The sequence below is a fragment of the Pelodiscus sinensis genome, chromosome 4, assembly GCF_052426305.1.
Source record: "Pelodiscus sinensis isolate ZL-2025 chromosome 4, ASM5242630v1, whole genome shotgun sequence".
In the NCBI taxonomy this organism is placed as follows: Eukaryota; Metazoa; Chordata; order Testudines; family Trionychidae; genus Pelodiscus; species Pelodiscus sinensis.
In genome coordinates this window covers 25,856,223-25,876,983 of record NC_143055.1, presented here as the reverse complement: position 1 = coordinate 25,876,983, position 20,761 = coordinate 25,856,223, and the positions used below count along the sequence as shown (strand labels likewise).

Genomic DNA, 20,761 nt, shown 5'->3' with positions numbered 1-20,761 from the left:
CAACCAGAAAACAAATTATTAATGAGCAAATCCTTGAGACAACCACAAACAAGATATTAACATGCTCTTAATATACTAATATTAAACAATACTTCAAAACAGTTTGATAGCACTCATCAAATACTAGTTAATTTATTTCAGATTCAAACACTGGGGAATACTGCTATAAGCGATTACAAAAGGGAATATCCAAAAAGCACACAGCGGTATTTTTAAATCCAAAGTGAAATTAGGCTACTTTTCACTCCATTTATCATTTCACTTTTTAACATCCCTTTCAAGATAGGTAAAGCAAATACAATATGAAAAGTTAGTGCATCCAGAATTTTCAAATAATTTAAGCATCAATATACACTCAACTATTATTGACTACTTTTCCCCCACCCCCATTGCAGTTACTGAAATTCCACTACTATATCCATTCATTTTGTGGCTTTCACAAAATAAAACTTTTTTTTTTTATTAAATTCACAGCACCATCTAGTGTTGTTCATTAACTATTCAAACCAGTACTACAAATAAAAACCCAAGAGTTTGTTATACCAGCTATCTTTATACTGGTTTTGTTTGTTATTTTGGAGAAAGAATTACTCTCTCTGTCAATATTTACATTCTGAAGAACTGAGCACCCACAGCTCTTGTTGGCTTGAACAGAGTTGAGGATACACAGTACATCTGAAATTCAAGCCTATAGTGTCCTTTCTTGGCACACTGAACAAGTGTTATCAGTATCGGTAAAAAAGTGCACTCAGTCATTTGGCAATTCACCATGGGACACCTTTTGATACCACAGATCATATGGCATTGCTGACACAGCAACAGTTCATCTGGTACCAAGAGAAGCCAAAGAGTAGCACGAGATGATAGTCCTGTTCTAAGTAGGTGAGCAATGTAGCACTTTAAAGACTAACGAGATGGTTTATTAGGTGATGAGCTTTCGTGGGCCAGACCCAGATCTGAGGAAGTGGGTCTGGCCCACGAAAGCTCATCACCTAATAAACCATCTTGTTAGTCTTTAAAGTGCTACATAGTCCTTGAGGTGGCCACAAGGTAGCAAGCTCATAAAAAGAGTTCATGTGGCCAGGCTAAAGAACCCAAGCATAGCCTCAGCATTGACTGAAGATCTAGAAAGCAGGCTTTCCGACATGCACCTTGCAGGCAGTGCTGCGGACGACTGGGAACTTTTCCGGAATGCTATCCACTCATCTGCACTGAAGATTTTGGGACCCTCTTCGCGCAAGCAGCCCGATTGGTTCGATGAGAATGATGGGGAGATATTGTCTCTACTTGCTGAAAAGCACCGCCTTCATTGTGCACATCATCAGCTGCCAAGAAGAACGCCTTTGCAAATGCTCGCAGGACAGTCCAGAACAAACTGCGTAAAATGCGAAAAATGCAGGATGCTTGGTTAAGTGACCAGGCAGCTAAAATTCAGGGGCATGCTGACAGGAATGACCTGAAACGGTTCTATGCAGCCCTCAACACACTCTATGGATCTCAGTCTCTATGGACCTCGGGAGCTCCCCCCTTATTAGTACAGATGGTACCACTCTGATTACAGAGAAGGCTCAGATCCTGCAGAGATGGGCTGAACATTTTGAAGATGTCTTCAACCAACCGTCATTTATCAACAACGAGGCGATTAAGAGGATTCCCCAGGTTGACATCAATGGCGCTATGGATGATCCACTGGTAGTAGCCGAAGTTTCACAAGCTGTTAGCCAGCTATCCAGCGGCAAAGCTCCAGGGGCAGACGTTATGCCTGCAGAGGTCTATAAAGCTGGCGGTCACGTATTCACAGAGAAGCTCATCGAGTTGTTCCAGTCTTTTTGGGAGCAAGGATCCATTCCTCAGGAACTCAAGGATGCATCCATTGTACACCTCTATAAGAGGAAGGGCAGTCGACAGGTATGTGACAATCATCAGGGAATTTCGCTGCTTTCCATCGCAGGTAAAATCCTTGCAAGAGTGATGTTAAATCGTCTGGTCACTGATCTGGAGTGTGGCCTCCTGCTGGAGTCACAATGTGGCTTTCGTAAGGGCCGCGGGACTATTGATATGATCTTTGCCACGCGCCAACTTCAGGAGAAGTGTCAGGAGCAGAATTGTGATCTTTACATAACCTTTGTTGACCTCATGAAAGCCTTCGACACGGTCAGCTGACAAGGTCTGTGGAGGATCATGTCAAAGTTTGGCTGCCCCCCAAATTCATTCAGATGGTACGCCAGTTTCATGATGGCCAGAGTGCTAGACGGTGGAGAATCTTCTAAGGCATTCCCAGTCACCAATGGTGTCAAACAGGGCTGTGTACTTGCACCTACACTGTTCAGCATCATGTTTGCTGCAATGCTGAATGATGCCTTCCAGGACAGCATTGCCGGAATCAGCCTTAAGTACAGAGTGGATGGGAATCTTTTCAACCTGAGGAGACTTCAGGCTATCACCAAAGTGAAAGAGACTGTTCTGAGAGACTTGTTTGCCGATGATTGCGCCTTGTATGCTGGCTCTGAAGCAGAGATGCAAGTTAGTGTGGACAAGTTATGCACAGCTTGTGACAACTTTGGACTCACCATTAACAGCAGAAAGACCGAAGTCATGTATCAGCCTGTCCCATATGCACCGTACACAGAATCCACAATCACAGTCACAGGGCAGATGCTACAGGCAGTGGACCAGTTCACTTACCTTGGCAGCACTCTTTCCCATGCAGCTAACATTGACATAGAAGTCACATGCAGAATAGCGAAGGCAAGTTCTGCTTTTGGTAGACTGCGCCCCACTGTATGGGAATGTCGAGGAATCAGCCAAGCAACAAAACTGAAGGTCTACAGGGCCGTGGTACTCACCACCCTCCTGTATGCCTGTGAAACGTGGACTGTGTATTGGAGGCACGCAAGACAGCTTAATCACTTCCACATGACTTGTCTTCACAGAATATTACGCATCAGATAGCAAAACAAAATACCAGACACTGAGGTTCTCTCTAGAGCAAGTTTACCATCAGTCCACACTCTGCTGATGAGAGCACAGACTAGATGGGCAGGTCATGTCATTCGTATGCCAGACGAACATATACCTAAGCAGCTCCTTTTTGGGGAACTCTCTACTGGTAAACGCTCACGTGGTAGACAGAGGAAACGTTACAAAGACACACTCAAGGCCTCCCTGAAGTCGTTTGGAATTGATACAACCACCAGGGAATCGCTGGCACACAACCGCCCTGCCTGGCGCAGTCTCATCCACAAGGGATGCCAAACTCTTGAAACAAGGCGCATCTCTGAAGCACAAACAAGTGCGTGCCGCGCAAGTCCAAAGCTACCAGCACAACGATTGCAATGCCTACACATGTCTGCCTGACATGTTCCAGGACATTTGGTGCCCGAATTGGCCTGATAAGTCATCTTCGGACACACTGTATCCAGTCTCAAAGCACTTAGTGGTGTTGAGGTCTTCATCGACCACAATGGACGAACAACAACATAGTCCTGTTTTTTGTTTCAGCTACAGCAGACTAATACGGCTACATTTTTATCACTAATCTACTTAGAACATTCTCTAATGGGAGGAGGGGTTTCTATCTTGTCATTGCTTCCATGCATCTGAGAGACCTTTGGGGGAAAAGTAGAGAGATGATTTGGGACTCAAGATCTTCAGTACTCAGTTGATTTTTGTTCTGTGTCTGTATTTCATCAGGCTTGACTGGTGCAATTAATTAGCTTATTCAGTGTCCTGCCAGAATCAGGAAGTGAATTGGGCTGGCTACAACTCAAAACTCCAGTTATGCAGATAGGCAGGGGAAAAAAAAAATCACAAGTAACTACAGAGTGGTATCAATGCCCTCTGCTAGGAAAATCTGCCCACGTTCTTTTTCTCTCTAGCTGGTGCTGGACATTTACATAGCAGCAGAAGCCAGGAGTAGTTTTTATTATTTATGCTGACCCATATGCTTCTTTTTCAGATATGAGCATTGCCACATATGCTTTTTTCATCTAAAAAATGAATTCCTGCATGATCCTTTGCACAGGGATATACTCTATGACAATTTAGAAATTTCCCTGGTGTAAAATTTGATGGCCCCTTTATAAAAGGGTGTTTGTTGCAGGAAGCACATAATATATCTATGTTCTATCATTTGAATAGGCTTCCAATTCACAATTAGATGAAATTTAAGATGTTGGTGGGGCTCTGCTAATCTCAGAGGCTACCCTTCTCTTGATGTGATACCAAAGCACAGAAGATCATCTTGGCTAAAATTCAAGTAAGTTAGAGGCACGGTAATTTCCTTCTGGGATATTCCATTCTTGAATGTACTTCCGTGTCAATTAGCCAAAGATTTAATGTACTGATTTTCAGGTTATGCTGCAAATTCATTTTCTCTCTCAGACTTTTATGTGGACGGGAGGCAGGAAGGAGGACAAAGAAGAATGATTATATATGTAGGGTAATTCCTACTTTTGAGGCTTCTGTTAGAATTTAGGTAATTGGTTCAAATGTATGGTCTTCACAATGAGTGAGTGATGAGCCTTGTAAGTAAGTAAGTAAGGAAAGTGAGGGAGGAAGGAAACTAAATAGTATGACTAATCAAGTATTTTAAAATTGACCTTTTGAACATCTGCTTTCAGTGGTGGAGTTGATAAATTGGAAACCTTTACTCTACATTCTCTGTCCTGTTTTCCGTGGAGTGGAATGTTGTTCATAGTGTGTAAATATGTATCATTTCACGAAGGTTGACAGGCCTAAAGATTACAAGACTCTAAAGATTACATTTTTATGGTTTAAAATGTTTATCTACAAACTATTTGGAATGAGATTTCCAAAATTCAGGTTGCAACAATATTAAAATCCCCAGGCTTAGACTGTGACCTAACAATAAAGTGCTGTTTGTTGGGATGGTAGATGTAAGATTACCTCTATGTAACAAGCAAGTAGCCTGATTCTCAGTTCATGCTGACATACTTGTGCTTGCTCAATGAGAGCTGGAATGAATATATATAGAAGTGTAGCTCTGGTAGCACAGGCAGCAGTGGCACAATTTAACTGTTTCAAGTCTAAACCCACTTGAATTTGTGCTAGCTCTAGAGTGAGAAAGTATTCATGCATTAGCATTACATCCCTAGCTCACAGTGTAGACATAGCCTAAGTATGCATGCTACAGCTCCCCTGAACTTTTCCCACCAGCTTCTATCTTGTAAACGGACACAGGATTGAAACAGACAAGACACCTGCTATTTGCTAATTGAACATGCAAAGAAATTCAAGAATGCCACATGTTTCCTACAACGTCGTAAGGGAGGATGCTTCTACTGTCACAACATCAAATATATTCTCCCTATAAGATCAAGCACTTGGAACTGACTCCTCAAAACGTTAATGTCTGAAAGCAAATAAATTCACAGTGAGTAGTTTTCCAATATGGTGTTCTCAATGAGGTCCCTCAGTTCTGGAATTCAATCCCCAGAGTTTGATGAGCCTTATCCCATGACTTTTATCATCTATCTGCTCAAGATTTCCAGTGACCACTTAGGCTATGTCTACAGCACCACCAGGAGATGTAATTCCCAGCTCGTAAAGGTACAATATTAGCTTGCTAGCTCTGCCTGAATTAGTGCACTAAAATAGCAGTATTGCTGTGACAACAGCAGCAGCTTGAGTAAGCCGACTCAGAAAGTAATTAGGATTGCAGCAGTATTGTACTCTGGCAGCTACTCTATAATATCATCATGATCACACTGCTGATTTGAGTGCATTAGTTTAGAGCAGCTAGTGCCCGTATATCTATGCCTCTCAGCTGCTATGTAGACCTAGCCTTACAAGCAGGCAACAGGTCTAGCTTACAGACAGTCCCCGAGTTACGCGGATCCGACTTATGTCGGATCCGCAGTTACGAACGGGGCCCTCCCTCTCCCTGGTCTCCAGCAGACCAGGGAGAGGAAGCAAAGCAGCGGAACACGCGGGCAGCGGACAGGGCTGTCCACTGCCCACGTGCTCCGCGGCTTTGCTCTGCTTTGCCTCCCCTCCCCCTGGTCTGCAGACCAGGAGGACGGGGGCAAAGCAGAGCAAAGCCGCGGAGCATGGGGGCAGCAGGACAGCCATGGCGCGTCTGGGCTGTCCCGCTGCCCCCGTGCGCCGCGGCTTTGCTCCGGACGCCTGTGGTACAGCAGCTGGGGCGCTGCCGGTTGCTCATGTAGCGCCGCTCTGGGCGCTACTGGACCAACCCGGCAGCACCCCAGCTGCTCTGCCCCAGGCGTCCTGATTCAGCCACTGCTGGTCAGTTTCAGCAGCAGCTGAATCAGGACGCCTGGGGCAGAGCAGCTTGGGTGCTGCTTGGTTGGTCCAGTAGCACCGAGGAGCGGCGGCGCTACTGGACCAACCCAGCAGCACCCCAGCTGCTCTGCCCCAGGCGTCCCCAAGTCAGCCGCTGCTGAAACTGACCAGTGGCTGACTACAGGAAGCCCCTGCCCCGGGCTTCTTGGAATCAGCCGCTGATCAGTTTCAGCAGCAGCTGACTTGGGGACGCCTGGGGTTCTTAAGTTGAATCTGTATGTAAGTCAGAACTGGCGTCCAGATTCAGCCGCTGTTGAAACTGATCAGTTTCAGCAGCGGCTGAATCTGGACGCCAGTTCCGACTTACATACAGATTCAACTTAAGAACAAACCTACAGTCCCTATCTTGTACGTAACCCGGGGACTGCCTGTATATCCCTTAGGAAAAATCACTTAGGAAAGTTAGATGTCAGCAAGTCACCAGGTCCTGATGAAATGCATCCCAGGATACTCAAGGAGCTGATAGAGGAGGTATCTGAGCCTTTAGCTATGATCTTTGAAAAATCATGGAAGACAGGGGAGATTCCAGAAGACTGGAAAAGGGCAAATATTGTGCCCATCTATAAAAAGGGGAATAAGAACAACCCAGGAAACTACAGACCGGTCAGTTTAACGTCTGTCCCAGGGAAGATAATGGAGCAGGTAATTAAGGAAATCATATGCAAACACTTGGAAGGTAATAAAGTGATAGGGAATAGCCAGCATGGGTTTGTGAAGAACAAGTCATGCCAAACTAATCTGATAGCTTTCTTTGATAGGATAACGAGCCTTGTGGATAAGGGAGAAGCGGTGGATGTTGTAGGGATAACATATTAATGTATTGAAAATGATTCCTCCAAATGGAAGTGACTCCCCATAATTTGTTCCCCACAACTTAAAGTGTTTAGATTTATTATTAATTCTTCTTCTTCTTCTTCTTCTATTATTATTATTATTATTTGTTAAGATTGTTAAATGTTTAGATGTATTATTATTATTGCCCCTTTAGAATATAATGTATTAGGTCATGTAACTTAGAACTGTTAAGAATATAATCCTATGTAGCCAGAAACAGCCCCCCCTCTGTGCCCAAGGGCATGCTCAAGCTTGTGCAAGGGGCTTCTTGAAATTGACATTGCAGAGATACATTGTAACAATGCATTGTCAAGGCACTAACTCTGCTATGGGAGCCAAGCCCTATAATTGACTAAGGGCATTGTTACATAATTGACGCCCGTTTTCTTTAAAACATTGTAACTTTACTCAGCACTCAGAGAATGTTTTAAGCAATACCACCCAGAAACTTTTGTAACTACAACTTTTATTATACAAAATACTGTATGGGAAACATTAATTAGGGAATGTATATAAGAGAGAGAGTGCTTGGACGATGAATGAATGGTTCTGAGAGGTGCCAGCCTGAGAATACAGCAACAAAGGGCTGAAGAAGGCGTCAGGTGCCAGTGCAACCAAAAGGTGTCAAGTGGAGAAAACCAAGTACTGGAGGTCCACCCGATGAGATCACTGATGAGCACTTGGCAGCCACCCTGGAGACATCAGCATGATGCAGCAATTTCCATAGACTGGCATAGGAAAAAATTCCTATAAGAACTGGACTAAAAAACTATGGAGTCAGAGTCCAAGTTTCTGCTGCCAGCCTACCAGGAGCTTCAGATGCGCATCTGATCAGGACTTCGCTCCCCACTACCATCACTTGTGTACAGAGTACCTGGCCAGTATTCTGTCACAAGCAACTTCCAGGCTGGTAACTATAACAAATACACAGAACCTGAATGAATGGATGAATGAATGTTTATATGTATATGGGTTAAGTAGTTAAACAATGTTGTTTGCTTCTATCTTTTCTTTATTTTTTTATTATTATCTTTACAATAAATGTGGCTTTTTTACAATAAATGTGGCTTTTTGCCTTATCCCCCTCATAAGATCCTGCTTGCTTTTATTGGTATAACAATGTCATATACCTAGACTTTAGTAAGGCATTTGATATGGTCTCGCATGATATTCTTATTGATAAACTAGGCAAATATAACTTAGATAGGGCCACGATAAGGTGGGTGCATAATTGGCTGGATAACCGTAGTCAGAGAGTTGTTGTTAACGGTGCTAAATACTGCTGCAAAGGGATAACAAGTGGAGTTCCGCAAGGGTCTGTTTTGGGACCCGTACTGTTCAATATCTTCATCAATGATGTAGATATTGGGATAGAGAGTACGCTTATTAAGTTTGCAGATGATACCAAACGGGGTGGGGTTGCAACTTCTTTGGAGGATAGGGACATAATTCAAAATGACCTTAGCAAGTTAGAGAAATGGTCAGAGGTAAACAGGATGAAGTTTAATAAAGAGAAATGCAAAGTGCTCCACTTAGGAAGGAACAATCAGTTCCATACATACAAGATGGGAAGCGACTGTCTAGGAAGGAGCATGGCAGAAAGGGATCTAGGGGTCATAGTGACCACAAGTTGAATATGAGTCAACAGTGTGATGCTGTTGCAAAAAAAGCAAATATGATTCTAGGTTGTATCAACAGGTGTGTTGTAAGCAAAACTCGTGAAGTCATTCTGCTGCTCTACTCTGCACCAGTTAGGCCTCAGCTGGAGTACTCTGTCCAGTTCTGGGCGCCACATTTCAAGAAAGATGTGGAGAAATTGGAAAGGGTACAGAGAAGAGCGACAAGAATGATTAAAGGTCTAGAGAACATGACCTATGAAGCCAGGCTTCATGAACTGGGCTTGTTTAGTTTGGAAACTTGGTTTCTGAGGACAGGACAAGGAGTAATGGGCTTAAAGTGCAGCAGGGGAGGTTTAGACTGGACATTAGGAAAAAATTCCTAACTGTCAGGGTAGTCAAATATTGGAATAAATTGCCAAGGGAGGTGGTGGAATCTCCCTCTCTGGAGATATTTAAGAACAGGTTAGATAGACATCTGTCAGGGATGGTGTAGACAGAGCTTGGTCCTGCCTTGAGGGCGGGGGGCTGGACTCGATGACCTTCCAGTCCTATGATTCTATGATCCCATCCAGGACAAAATCTGCCGGCAAACTGTGTATTTTTTCTTAAACTATGTCGGTGTACTCACAGAATTTTAATGAGCTCATTTTACAAATTTGAAAATCAAGTTTTAAAACAGAGACAATTGAAAAACAGCATACATTTACCTGTAAGCATTAATGTAATCCTTTCTGTGTTGTAGAAGAAAATCCTTCAGTTTCCCAATATTAGTAATCTAAACAGGAAAGTAAAATATAAATGTTAAATCCACAATTTTCTAAAATGGATTTTTGACATGTTTCTATTTTCTGTTCCTTAGAAGTACAAATATCAGTAAGGTGTGTACATCTGAACTATAAACTAAACTACAGTCTATAATGTAATTCGACACTACAATTATAAAGGATACACAGAAATTTAAGCTATTCATCCAGATTCCTTTTTGAAATAAAATTCTCTTTTTATTAGATATGTCAGTGGTCTCCAACCTTTTTACATCCAAGATCACTTTTTAAATCTCAGAACAGGCGAAGATCTACCACCCCGCCCCTTCCTTGAAGCCCCACCCTCTCTATTCTCCTTCTGTCCATCACTTGCTATCCTCAGCCCTTACTTACACACTCTGATAAACACTTTATTTTTAAATTATGTAATATATAAAATTAAAATAATGTGTTTATAGTTATGAAATAAATGGTCTGTTTTTTATTCATGCAATTTAAATCTAAAATGAAGCATTTATAATTATACATTTTGTGAGGACAGAGTTCTGCGGCTGGGGGCAGGGGAGAGGGAACAGGGTGCTGGGAGGGCAGAGGACAGGGCTCTGCAGCAGGGGACAGGGTGCCAGTGGGGACGGGAATGGGGACAGGGAAGTGGGGACAGAGTTTGGGAAGTGGGGACAGGGGAGTAGGGTCTGAGGAGCAGGGACAGGGTGCCAGTGGCAGCAGAGTCACCTGCATCTGCCTCCTCCCAGGATTCTCTCCCTCTTCCCCCCCCGGCGGGAAGCCAGCACATGACTCCTCCGGGCCCCCCTCGGCACAGGGAAACCCCGAGCGTGCCTGCCCCAGGGCTAACCCCCACGGGAGCCTGCACCAGGGGCAACCCCTACCCTCCCGCGGTGGGGCCAAACCCCCCTTCCGCGGTGCAGCCCGGCCCCTCCCCTTCCGCAGCACGGCCAAAACCCGCGGGCACCTGCCCTGGGGCCAAACCCCCCTCCCGCAGCGCAGCGCGGCCAACCCCATCCTGCAGCATGGCCAACCCCCGCGGATGCCTGCCCCGAGGTCAAACCCCCCCCTCCTGCGGCGCGGCCCGGCCAACTCCCTCCCCTCCCGCAGCACGGCCAAACCCCAGGGCTGATTCCCGCTCCCGCGGCGCAGGGAAACCCCTGCACCCAACTCACCCCTCCGGCGCCGGTGGCACAGGGAAGACTCTGCACTCCTCCTCTAGGGCCAACGCCCCCTCCCCCAGCACGCAACAGAGCTGTAGGAGGGGGAGCAGCCCGCACACTTCCGGAACCCCCGGAAGTGACGCGGGCTTCAGAGAGGACTTCCGTCCACCCCGCGGGAAGCCGGCACTACACTAGAGGTAGGTAGTGGGGCTTCTCGGGGGTGGGAGGAAAATGGGGGGCGGGGTTGCCCGAACGCTTTGCGATCTACTGGTCGAGGCCTCGCAATCGACCAGTCGATCGCGATCGACTGGTTGGTGACCACGGAGGTATGTAGGCAATGCTTAAAACTAGGCTAAGGGAAATAAATTTAAGTGAGAGCTCTCCTTGAACAGAAAAAAAAGCACTGTATTAAAAAAAAAAGTTACATGAAGTATATACTTAATCACTAAATAGAACAATGTTTGTGGGCAAGGATCAAGCATACATTTTAGAAATCAGGTTCATTTAAAAAAAAGATTTTTACAAAAAGAAAATACCAAATATGCATAAGTGCTTTATAAAACAGAAACTCTGATCCAAATATTTCAATTCAACTGTAAGAACTATACTGCATTGCTGCTACATTACCCACATTAGGGATCACAGAACACTAGAACTGGAAGAGACCTCAAGAGGTCATCGAGTCCAGTCCCTTGTCCTTCCGAAAGGACCCAGTACCTTTTAGACCATACCTGATAGATGTCTATCCAACCTGCTCTTAAATATCTCCAAAGATGGAGATCCCACAATCTCCCTAGGCAACTTATTCCAGTTTTTAACCACCCTGACAGGAAGTTTTTCCTGATGTCCAATCTAAACCTCCCTTGCTGCAGTTTAAGTGCATTGCTTCTTGTCTGATCCTCAGAGGCCACGGAGAACAATTTTTCTCCCTCCTCGTGACACCCCTTTAGATACCTGAAAACTGCTATCATGTTCCCTTCTCAGTCTTTTCCATTCCAAACTAAAGAAGCCCAATTCTTTCAGTCTTCCTCATGTTCTCTAGACCTTTAATCAAGGTCATGTTCTCTAGACCTTTAATCATTTTTGTTGCTCTTCTCTGGACCTTCTCCAATTTCTCCACATATTTCTTGAAATGTGGTGCCCAGAACTGGACACAAAACTCCAACTGAGGCCTAATCAGCACAGAGTAGAGCGGAAGGACGACTTCTCGTATCGTGCTCACAACACTCCTTTTAATTCATCCCAGAATCATGGGTTTTTTTTTGTAACACCATCACACTGTTGATTCATATTTAGCTTGTGGTCCACTATGACCCCTAGATACCTTTCTGCAGTACTCCTTCCTAGACAGTCGCTTCCCATACTGTATGCGTAAAACTGATTGTTCCTTCCTAAGTGGAGTACTTTGCATTTGTTCTTATTAAACTTCATCCTATTTACGTCAGACCATTTCTCTAGTTTGTCCAGATAATTTTGAAATATGACCCTATCCTCCAAAGCAGCTACAACCCCTCCCAGCTTTGTATCATCTACAAACTTAATAAGTGTACTCTCTATGCCAATATCTAAATCATTGATGAAGATATTGAACAGAACCGATCCCAAAACGAACCCCTGTGGAACCCCACTTGTTATTCCCTTCCAGCAGGACTGTGAACCATTAATAACTACTCTCTGACAATGGTTATCCAGCCAGTTAGGCACCCACCTTATAGGAGACCTAGCTAAGTTGTATTTGCCTAGTTTATTGATAAGATGATTATGCGAGACCATATCAAATGCCTTACTAAAGTCTAGGTATACCACATCCACCAGTTTTCCCTCATCTACAAGACTCGTTATCCTATGTAATAGTGTAGTTGATTAACCAATAAGCAAAAGCTTATAGGTTAATGCTATAGACTGGATGCATTTCCCCTTCTATCCCCCTCACCTCCCGTATATTTTTTAGCAGGCTGGCCAGCAGCCTGGCTCAGTCCTGGCTTGCAATAGGTCCAGGGCCTACCCTCACTGTGGCTCTGCATTTAAAGTGTATTAGGAGCTAGATAGACAGGCAGCCCAGCTCAGTTCTGGCTCACGCCAGGTCCAGGAGCTCAGACCTCCCCTGGACAGGGGCTGCTGCCACCCCGGACTGCGGCCTCTGTATCAGTCGAGTAAACCAATAAGAATTCATGAGGTTAATCGACTATGCAATTAACTGATATTTAACATCCCTAACTCACATCTACCAAAAAGGGAAGCAAATTGACCAAAATTATTTATCTGAACATTTTTACCTGTTTTTGCAGTGAGTGCTTTTATTATCCAGACTGATTAATCCCTAGTCCACCTCAACCAAAAAAAGTTAAACCTATCAAATGAAATGCCCTATGAGGAGGATGTAAACATAAATAAAGACCACTTTACAGTAACACATATTGGAGTAAGTGGCTCCAGTAGTCTCAGTAGGCAGCTAACCTGAAGGGAAACTCTGATTTCAATGATTAAACATTCAGTTAACTGGAATCTTACAGGCCTAGCTGGGCTGTAGCAGCCCTCCTCCCCATCCGTGGTAGGCATGACCAGGGTGGAGCAGCCCCGCACACAGTGCAAATGAGGGGCTGCTCCAGCCTGCTGGTTAACTGGTTACATCCTTACATTGGACAGCCAACCCATCAAGCTCCTCCATTTGATAGGTTTATCAGAACTGATGTCCATGACAAGTGTGCCTCAGAGTTAGGACATTCCTTCCAAGCAAAGTAGTACAACTGCCTGGCCTGGCTGCAGTACCTACATAAGACTTGCTAAAATTAAAGAAGGGAGTCAGTAAGCAGAGATATTTAAGCTGGAATATAGAAATGCTGCCTGGAAGTTTGGAGCTTGTGAATTCTTAAAGACGACGACAGTAAATGTGGCATGTGTACAAGAGACTTAATGGAAAGGTTGCAAAGTTCAGTTGCTGGCAGATTACCAAATCTGAGTTCAACCTCCTGTCAGCCGACGGTCAGGGCAGTGAGTGGTGTGTGTGTGTGTTATACATCCGAGACTTCAACTGCTGAGACTGGGGTCCCTTCACAGTGGGCAACCTGGAGAAGGTTGACGGGCGCCCCAAGAAGTTTACAGGGAGAGCTTATTACACCTCAGATTTCAGCTGCTAGGATACAGGATCCCTTTGCAGCGGGCAGTCTAGGGAAGACTGAGAGATGCCCCCAACGGATCTGTCACCTGGGAGTGACACGATCCAAAATGCCCATGCTCTTCCTATACCTGTCCCTTATGACCGGCTGAAGTTCTTTTAAATTGTGCTTGGTTCTGTTACAGCAACTGAAGGAGTCAGGTTAAAGCTTAAACAGTTACTATTCTATTGTTACAGGGTAAACTTAGCTGTTAAATGCTACTGCTGTGTTACAGATAACACAGCCACTACAAAGGACAGGACAGAAATTACATTAATAAGTCACTTACAGGTACCATGAAACCCTTTTGGTTCTCTGAGCTCTTATTAAATGCATGCAAAATAGCAGGTATATATTCTCACCCTTGCGTTCCAGACTTGGCGTGGCCAGTGTCTTTCTCTCAATCCCTCGGGAAGAAGTAGGGCGAGGTTGGGCATCCCACAGACCTCGGGAGAGAATCAATACCTGCCAGCAGGTGTAGATAGAATCATAGGACTGGAAGGGACCTCAAGAGATCATCGAGTCCAGCCCCCCGCCCTCAAGGCAGGACCAAGCTCCGTCTACACCATCCCTGACAGATGTCTATCTAACCTGTTCTTAAATAATCTCCAGAGAGGGAGATTCCACCACCTCCCTTGGCAATTTATTTCAATATTTGACCACCCTGACAGTTAGGAATTTTTTCCTAATGTCCAATCTAAACCTCCCTTGCTGCACTTTAAGCCCATTACTCCTTGTCCTGTCCTCAGAAACCAAGAGGAACAAATTTTCTCCTTCCTTCTTGTGACACCCTTTTAGATATTTGAAAACCGCTATCATGTCCCCTCTTAATCTTCTTTTTTCCAAACTAAACAAGCCCAGTTCATGAAGCCTGGCTTCATAGGTCATGTTCTCTAGACCTTTAATCATTCTTGTCGCTCTTCTCTGTACCCTTTCCAATTTCTCCACATCTTTCTTGAAATGTGGCGCCCAGAACTGGACACAGTACTCCAGCTGAGGCCTAACTAGTGCAGAGTAGAGCGGCAGAATGACTTCACGAGTTTTGCTTACAACACACCTGTTGATACAACCTAGAATCATATCAGTTTAAAAGCAGTTTAAAAGTCAGTTCCCCTCATCTCCGTGGTGCTGCCCTCCCCCCCCCCCCCCAAATCAGCAGCACTTTTCCATTGTAAATACTATATAGTAAGAGTCGCAGTATAGGTGGCTCAAGCTGGCTCCAGGAGCTACCCCCCGCTACGGGTCTGCAGAGTGGTCCTTATTGACTAATTGTGTCATTGATAAAATTATATCGACTACAGGATTATTCAGATTACTGCAATTTAACATCCTTAGTACAGGGAGGCTGGAACAATTTGTATAGTGGGGATGCGGAGGGACACAGAGCCAAACTGTAAACCCTGGATACAAAGGAAACAACTTCAAGCCAAAGGGTGCTGCAGCACCCCCACACTCCTAGATCCAGAACTTATGCCGCAGTAATAGCAGTAGAAGCCTTCTTCATCCATCAGAGAGGTAGGGAGTGGCAGCTGGAGCACGGGGGTTCCCAACTTACATATCCCAGCAGCTTACATATCCCAGTGGTATGCATGAGCTTAGTACTGGGAAAAATGTACTCTTTTCTTCATGCTACACATTAGGGATGTTAAATTTCAATTAATCAGCTAATCGAGTAGTTGATGGAATTTCCATACGGGCAGGTGGGCCGCCTGCTATCCCAACTGATTCCTGCAGGGCTCTTACTATACAGGCAGTCCCCGGGTTACATGGATCCGACTTACATCGGATCCCTACTTACAAACGGGGTGAGGCAACCCCGCACTAGCTGCTTCACCCCAGCAGACCAGGGAGACGCGAAGCTAGCGCCCCCCCCCCCCAGCAGACCAGGGAGACGCGGAGCGGCTTTTCTCAGCAGACACCTCAGCTTGAGAATAAAGGACTGAGGGAAGTGAGGTGTGGGAGAATAAAACTGAGCTCTGGAGAAATGTTTGGCTAGAGTTTCCCCTACAATATGTACCAGTTACGACTTACATACAAATTCAACTTAAGAACAAACCTACAGTCCCTATCTTGTACGTAACCCGGGGACTGCCTGTATTTCAAAGGCAGAGACACAGTGGGGAACCCGGAGAGAGTGGGAACTGCTTCAGTCCCCTCTCGTGCTGTTTCCCCGCTGCACCTCTGTATTGGAGGCAGCAAAGGGGGGAGGGAGCGACTAGTCGAATAGTGACTCGACTACCCAATAAGCCTATGCTTGGTTGAATAATTGCTTACATTCCTACTACACACAGAGTCCCCCTATGGTAAAGGCTCTGTGTGTAGCAGGAAGAGTGCAGTGGAACCCCCACTAATTATAGCTGTGGTTAACATCTCACTGAGATGCACAAAATAATTTACACCTCTGAAAGTTACTATTTCTGGCTGACATCAGATTCAGGCATGGTCTACACTTAAAGATTAGGTCACCATAATTATGAAACAACATAGTGTTGAAAAATCTACACTTATGAGAGTAACTATGATGACCCTGCCTCTCGAGTGGACACAGCTATATTGATGAAAGTATGCTTCCGTCCACTCAGAGGCCGTCAGTTGGGGGATGGGAGTGGTGATCCTACAGTGATGGTTTTGTCACAGAGACTCCCTTGTCACTGCCACTGGATTTGCTGAAATACCACCGAACCTACTTTTCTGCCCTCCTGGGCTCCCCTCAACTATGTCTGTTGAGCCAGGCCTGCTGGTCTCCCCCTCACGGAGAGATAAGATCACAGCCCTTTGCAGTACAATACAGACATGTTGAGATGGCTCGGTGAAAGGGAATTGCATCAGCACCCAAATGCACAGCCTCAGTGGAACCCAAACCCCAGCTAAATTAGTCTTACGCTGTATAAAATAAGTTCATGTTTGCCCTCCTTCTCACAGTAAAGAGAAATGCAGACTCCTTGGCCCCTCCCAACATCTCAAGACTCCAGAAATTGCAGCCCTAGACATGAAACTACAGTGACAATGACTTACTATTGTCTCACCCTTCAGGAAATATCTGAGAAGCTAGTCAAGCCTTACAGACCATCATGGGATTCAACAAATGTGCACCCTGTTGGACCAATAAGGGAGCAATTGAATTACAGAGAGTTAAGGCCCCTTCATAGAAGATATTGTGACGCTATCTACTCTATCAGCTGTGTTCCTTCTGCACTATTACTTGAGAGAAGAAATCTCTAAATCAGCCAATACCAAATGTATATTGGCCATTATAAACCCAAATCAAGAATTTAAATAGGGCACTAAAGTAACAAAAATCTCTTGTAAAGTACATCAGGCTAGAATCTTGTAAATTACATTTTTTAAATTACATTTAGCTTTTTTTCCCGGATATGTTTGGGGTGAGATTTAAAAAAAAAATCAAATACACAAATAGCCTAGGATTAAGTACTTCTCATATCTATAAAGAAAAATAACTTCCAATAAGAACTTGCATCTCACATTTCAACCCAGTTTAATCTTAAAACACCATAAAACCATGCATCCAAATCACAGTAATATTTAAGAATTTCCCAAGCGTCGTCCTAGGAGAGAGAAAAGGATTGAGTCTTCATTCTCCAGAGTTAAATGAAAATTCATCAAACTGATACGTCATCCACTAGATGGCAACAAAAAGTCTCAGTGTTCGGTCTACATTCACATTTGTAGTTTTAAAATGGCATTTTTTAAACTTAGGTCCCAAACTGTAGGTACTTTAAAAGTTGTATCTTCATTTAGATAGCATCTTGGAATGTACGTGTACTTAATTGTTTTTAAAAAATAATGACTCTAGTTATTAAAAACAAAAGAACAAATATTGCATTTAGTTCAAGTCCAATACAAAGGAAGCTGTGAATGGTTGCCATCTGCTATTACAGGTGGCATGCACAACTTTATATATCTGAGGCCTTCACTAGCTGTAATATATACTTTTTAACTTTTTTTCATTTTTCAAAGTAGGATATTTTTAATAAATAAAAAGAGATATAAACAAGAAAACGCTTGTTAAGAAACACCTTCAGAAAACACACACAAATCAGGCCTAAAAACTTGATTTGTGTCCTTTTAGTATCTCAGCAATATATATATTTCTGTCGTGCTTGCAACAATCACTCATGAAACTGTAGGTTCCAATTTGCATACATTTACCATTGCAAGAAGCAGCAGCACTGTTTACGATTCAAATTATTTGAGTATTCCCATGACACAGTATAGGGAGAACTCTGCAGTACTGAAAAATTATTTTCACTGAATATAGCATTTCATCAATCCTTCTGGACAATAAAAAACTATTTCCTGCCATATGAAATTGATGAAAAGTTTGTTAAACTTTATAACTATGTAGTAACTTTAAAACTTTTTGACGTGCAGTTTGTTTAAAAAACCTCACACCCTTAAAAATACCTTACAGAGATGCACTACGGAATAGCTTTTGCATAAGTTTTCTATAATATTTACCACTTTTCATCGTAACTGATAACAATATGAATCCTGATTATGGACAAAAGTTAAAATCTCAAGTCAAAGTATTTTTGTTTATTTTTAAAAGGAATCCTAACAGTTAATTCCCAACTCCATATTTGGACACCCAAAACAGCAGTACTGATTTTCAACAGTTTGAGCACTTAGTAGTTCCCACATAAGATTCACAGTTTTAAAAAACATATAGTTGAAAAGCTTATTATTATTAGCATTACCTGTCTCGTTGTGACAGTAGACGAACACGTGATTTCTGCCCTCCCCCCCCACTGTCCTCAGGGGCAAGGAGGCTTGGTCCGGCTCAGGCTGCGTGGCTGCCTCCCTTCCTGCTACTCTGGGGTCAGGGAAGTTGGAGCCACATGACCTCTTCCCTCCCCACTGCTCCAGGGATGCTGGGGCGCACACGGCCTCCTCCCTCTGCTCCTGGGGTCAGGAAGGCTTGGGTTGGCTCCTACTGAAGGGCTTCCTCTCTCCCTGCTGCTCCCAAGGGAGATGGGGGTTGGCGTCGGGCGTCCTCCTCCCTCCCCACTGCTTTGGGGATACGGGCGCATGCTCTCTTCCCCTCCCTGTGGTGAAGGGCCTTCATGCATGCTCTTCCCCTCCTCATGATGCAGGCTGAGGAGGGGGCGTGCGTATATCAACTGCTTTTTAACAGAACATATTTTAGAAGGAGTTGTGACTTTCAAATAGCAGTCAGAACAGGAGTGGGGAACCTAAGGCCTGGGGGCCACAGGCCTCTTCTCCCAGCATTAGGGAGCCTGTGTTGGCACTCCAGCACTCCCCTGCTCCACCACAGGGCTTGATCACACAAATCTACTAGCTTGGGTCCCCTAGGTGCTGGTGTGTGACGGGAATGTGGGGAGTGTCTTTTTCCTTCTCAGTTGGGGGCCACCTCTGTGAGGGTTTGGGTTTTTTTCCCTTCTCACTCGTGTCGTCCCCAACTGATTTTTCTATGGGTCAGCAGTCCCCAACTCAAAAAAGGTTCGGCACTCCAGAGTCAGAAGTAGGGATGTAAAAGAGTAGTCAAATAGTCGACAACTTGCATCCCCCCCCCCCCGCCTCTATATCAGAAGCTGCAAGGGGGTGGGGAAGCAAGCTTAAAAGTCATTTCCTTACCCCTAGCACCTTTTCTGTGGTGTGGGGAGCAGGAGAGGCAGAGGCGCAGCAGCACTGCCTTTTAAATGTAGTAAGAGCGTGGCCGGCTCTAGGTTTTTTGCTGCCCCAAGAAAAAAAAACTTTTGGCGCCCCGCCCCGTTTTTTCACAGAGGCAAGAGTGGAGTGGGGCTGGGGACAGAAGGAAGCAGCACTCCACACTCACTCTTGTTCTCAGGTCCCAGTGTGCAGAAGAAACTGGCTGCAAGGGCTGCCCTCATTTCCCAGCATTCCCGCCCCTCCCCCACCTTGGCGTGTGTTCGCCCCAGGGAGGATCAGCGTCACCAGCAGCAGCCTCGGCTACCCCACTCCGCCTTCCAGGAAGCACCCCAGCAGGGGCCGCACCTCGGGGCCGCCCACACAGAGCTCCCAGCGCCCCGGGGCCAGGCACAGGCTCTGACCAGCCGGGTGCGGGGCTCCCAGCTCGGGGCGGTCTCTGTGGGGCTCCCCTCCTGCTCCTCCTCGGGCCGGAATGCTGCCCTGGCAATGTGCCGCCCCAACCACGTTCTTCCTTTGCTGGTGCCTAGAGCCAATCCTGAGTAAGAGCCACCTGACTAACTGTATCGAGTACACGATTAGTCATTTACTCAAGTATCAGAGGGGTAGCCGTGTTAGTCTGAATCTGCAAAAGCGACGAGGAGTCCTGTGGCACCTTATAGACTAACTGAAGTGTTGGATTCCTGCCTCTGGAAATTTCCACTACATGCATCTGACGAAGTGGGTCTTTGCCCACGAAAGCTTATGCTCCAACACTTCAGTTAGTCTATAAGGTGCCACAGGACTCCTAGTCATTTACTCGATACTTAATATCCTTAGAAGATACACAGACATGGCACAGCTCAAACATTTAAAGCTACAGCCTTCATAATAGTGGGAGTCATAGCAACAGCTACAATTAAGGTTGCAAACGTGCCTCCATTATAAAACCAAGTAACCTAACCTTCCAAAACTTTCACTTTTTTGGCTGAAATGTTCCAGCTTGCACTGGCCTCTGTTCAAAGATGAACTTTCTTAGACTTTGGAGCAAGACCTAGTTAAAATTTAAGAGTACATGGGGAGTTAAAACCAATGAGCTTTTTCCATAATTAAAAAAAATTTGTTTTGTTTGATTTAGTTTTTAGAACTGTTCTACAGCAGAAACAGAACAAGAGGACATTTGTTATGGATATAGCTAAATAGCTCTCACTGAAAAGTCTTCCAGTGAGAACAGATATTGATTTCATACAGTGCAACTTTCAAAGGTTCAT

At 44.8% G+C, this 20,761-nt stretch overlaps 1 protein-coding gene across 5 annotated transcripts in view; it reads right to left on the bottom strand.

The window, feature by feature from the left end:
• STX18 (syntaxin 18) overlaps positions 1-20,761 on the bottom strand; it is a 117,291-nt gene that overhangs the window by 49,893 nt on the left and 46,637 nt on the right. For 4 of the 5 annotated variants that reach the window (XM_075930747.2, XM_006128191.5, XM_075930746.2 and 1 more), the window contains exon 2: positions 9,485-9,552. The exons of the other annotated variant lie outside the window; for it this stretch is intronic. In XM_075930747.2, the coding sequence (XP_075786862.1) occupies positions 9,485-9,552 (68 nt within the window). The remainder of the gene's footprint in view (positions 1-9,484; positions 9,553-20,761) is intronic. 5 annotated transcript variants of the gene reach the window in all.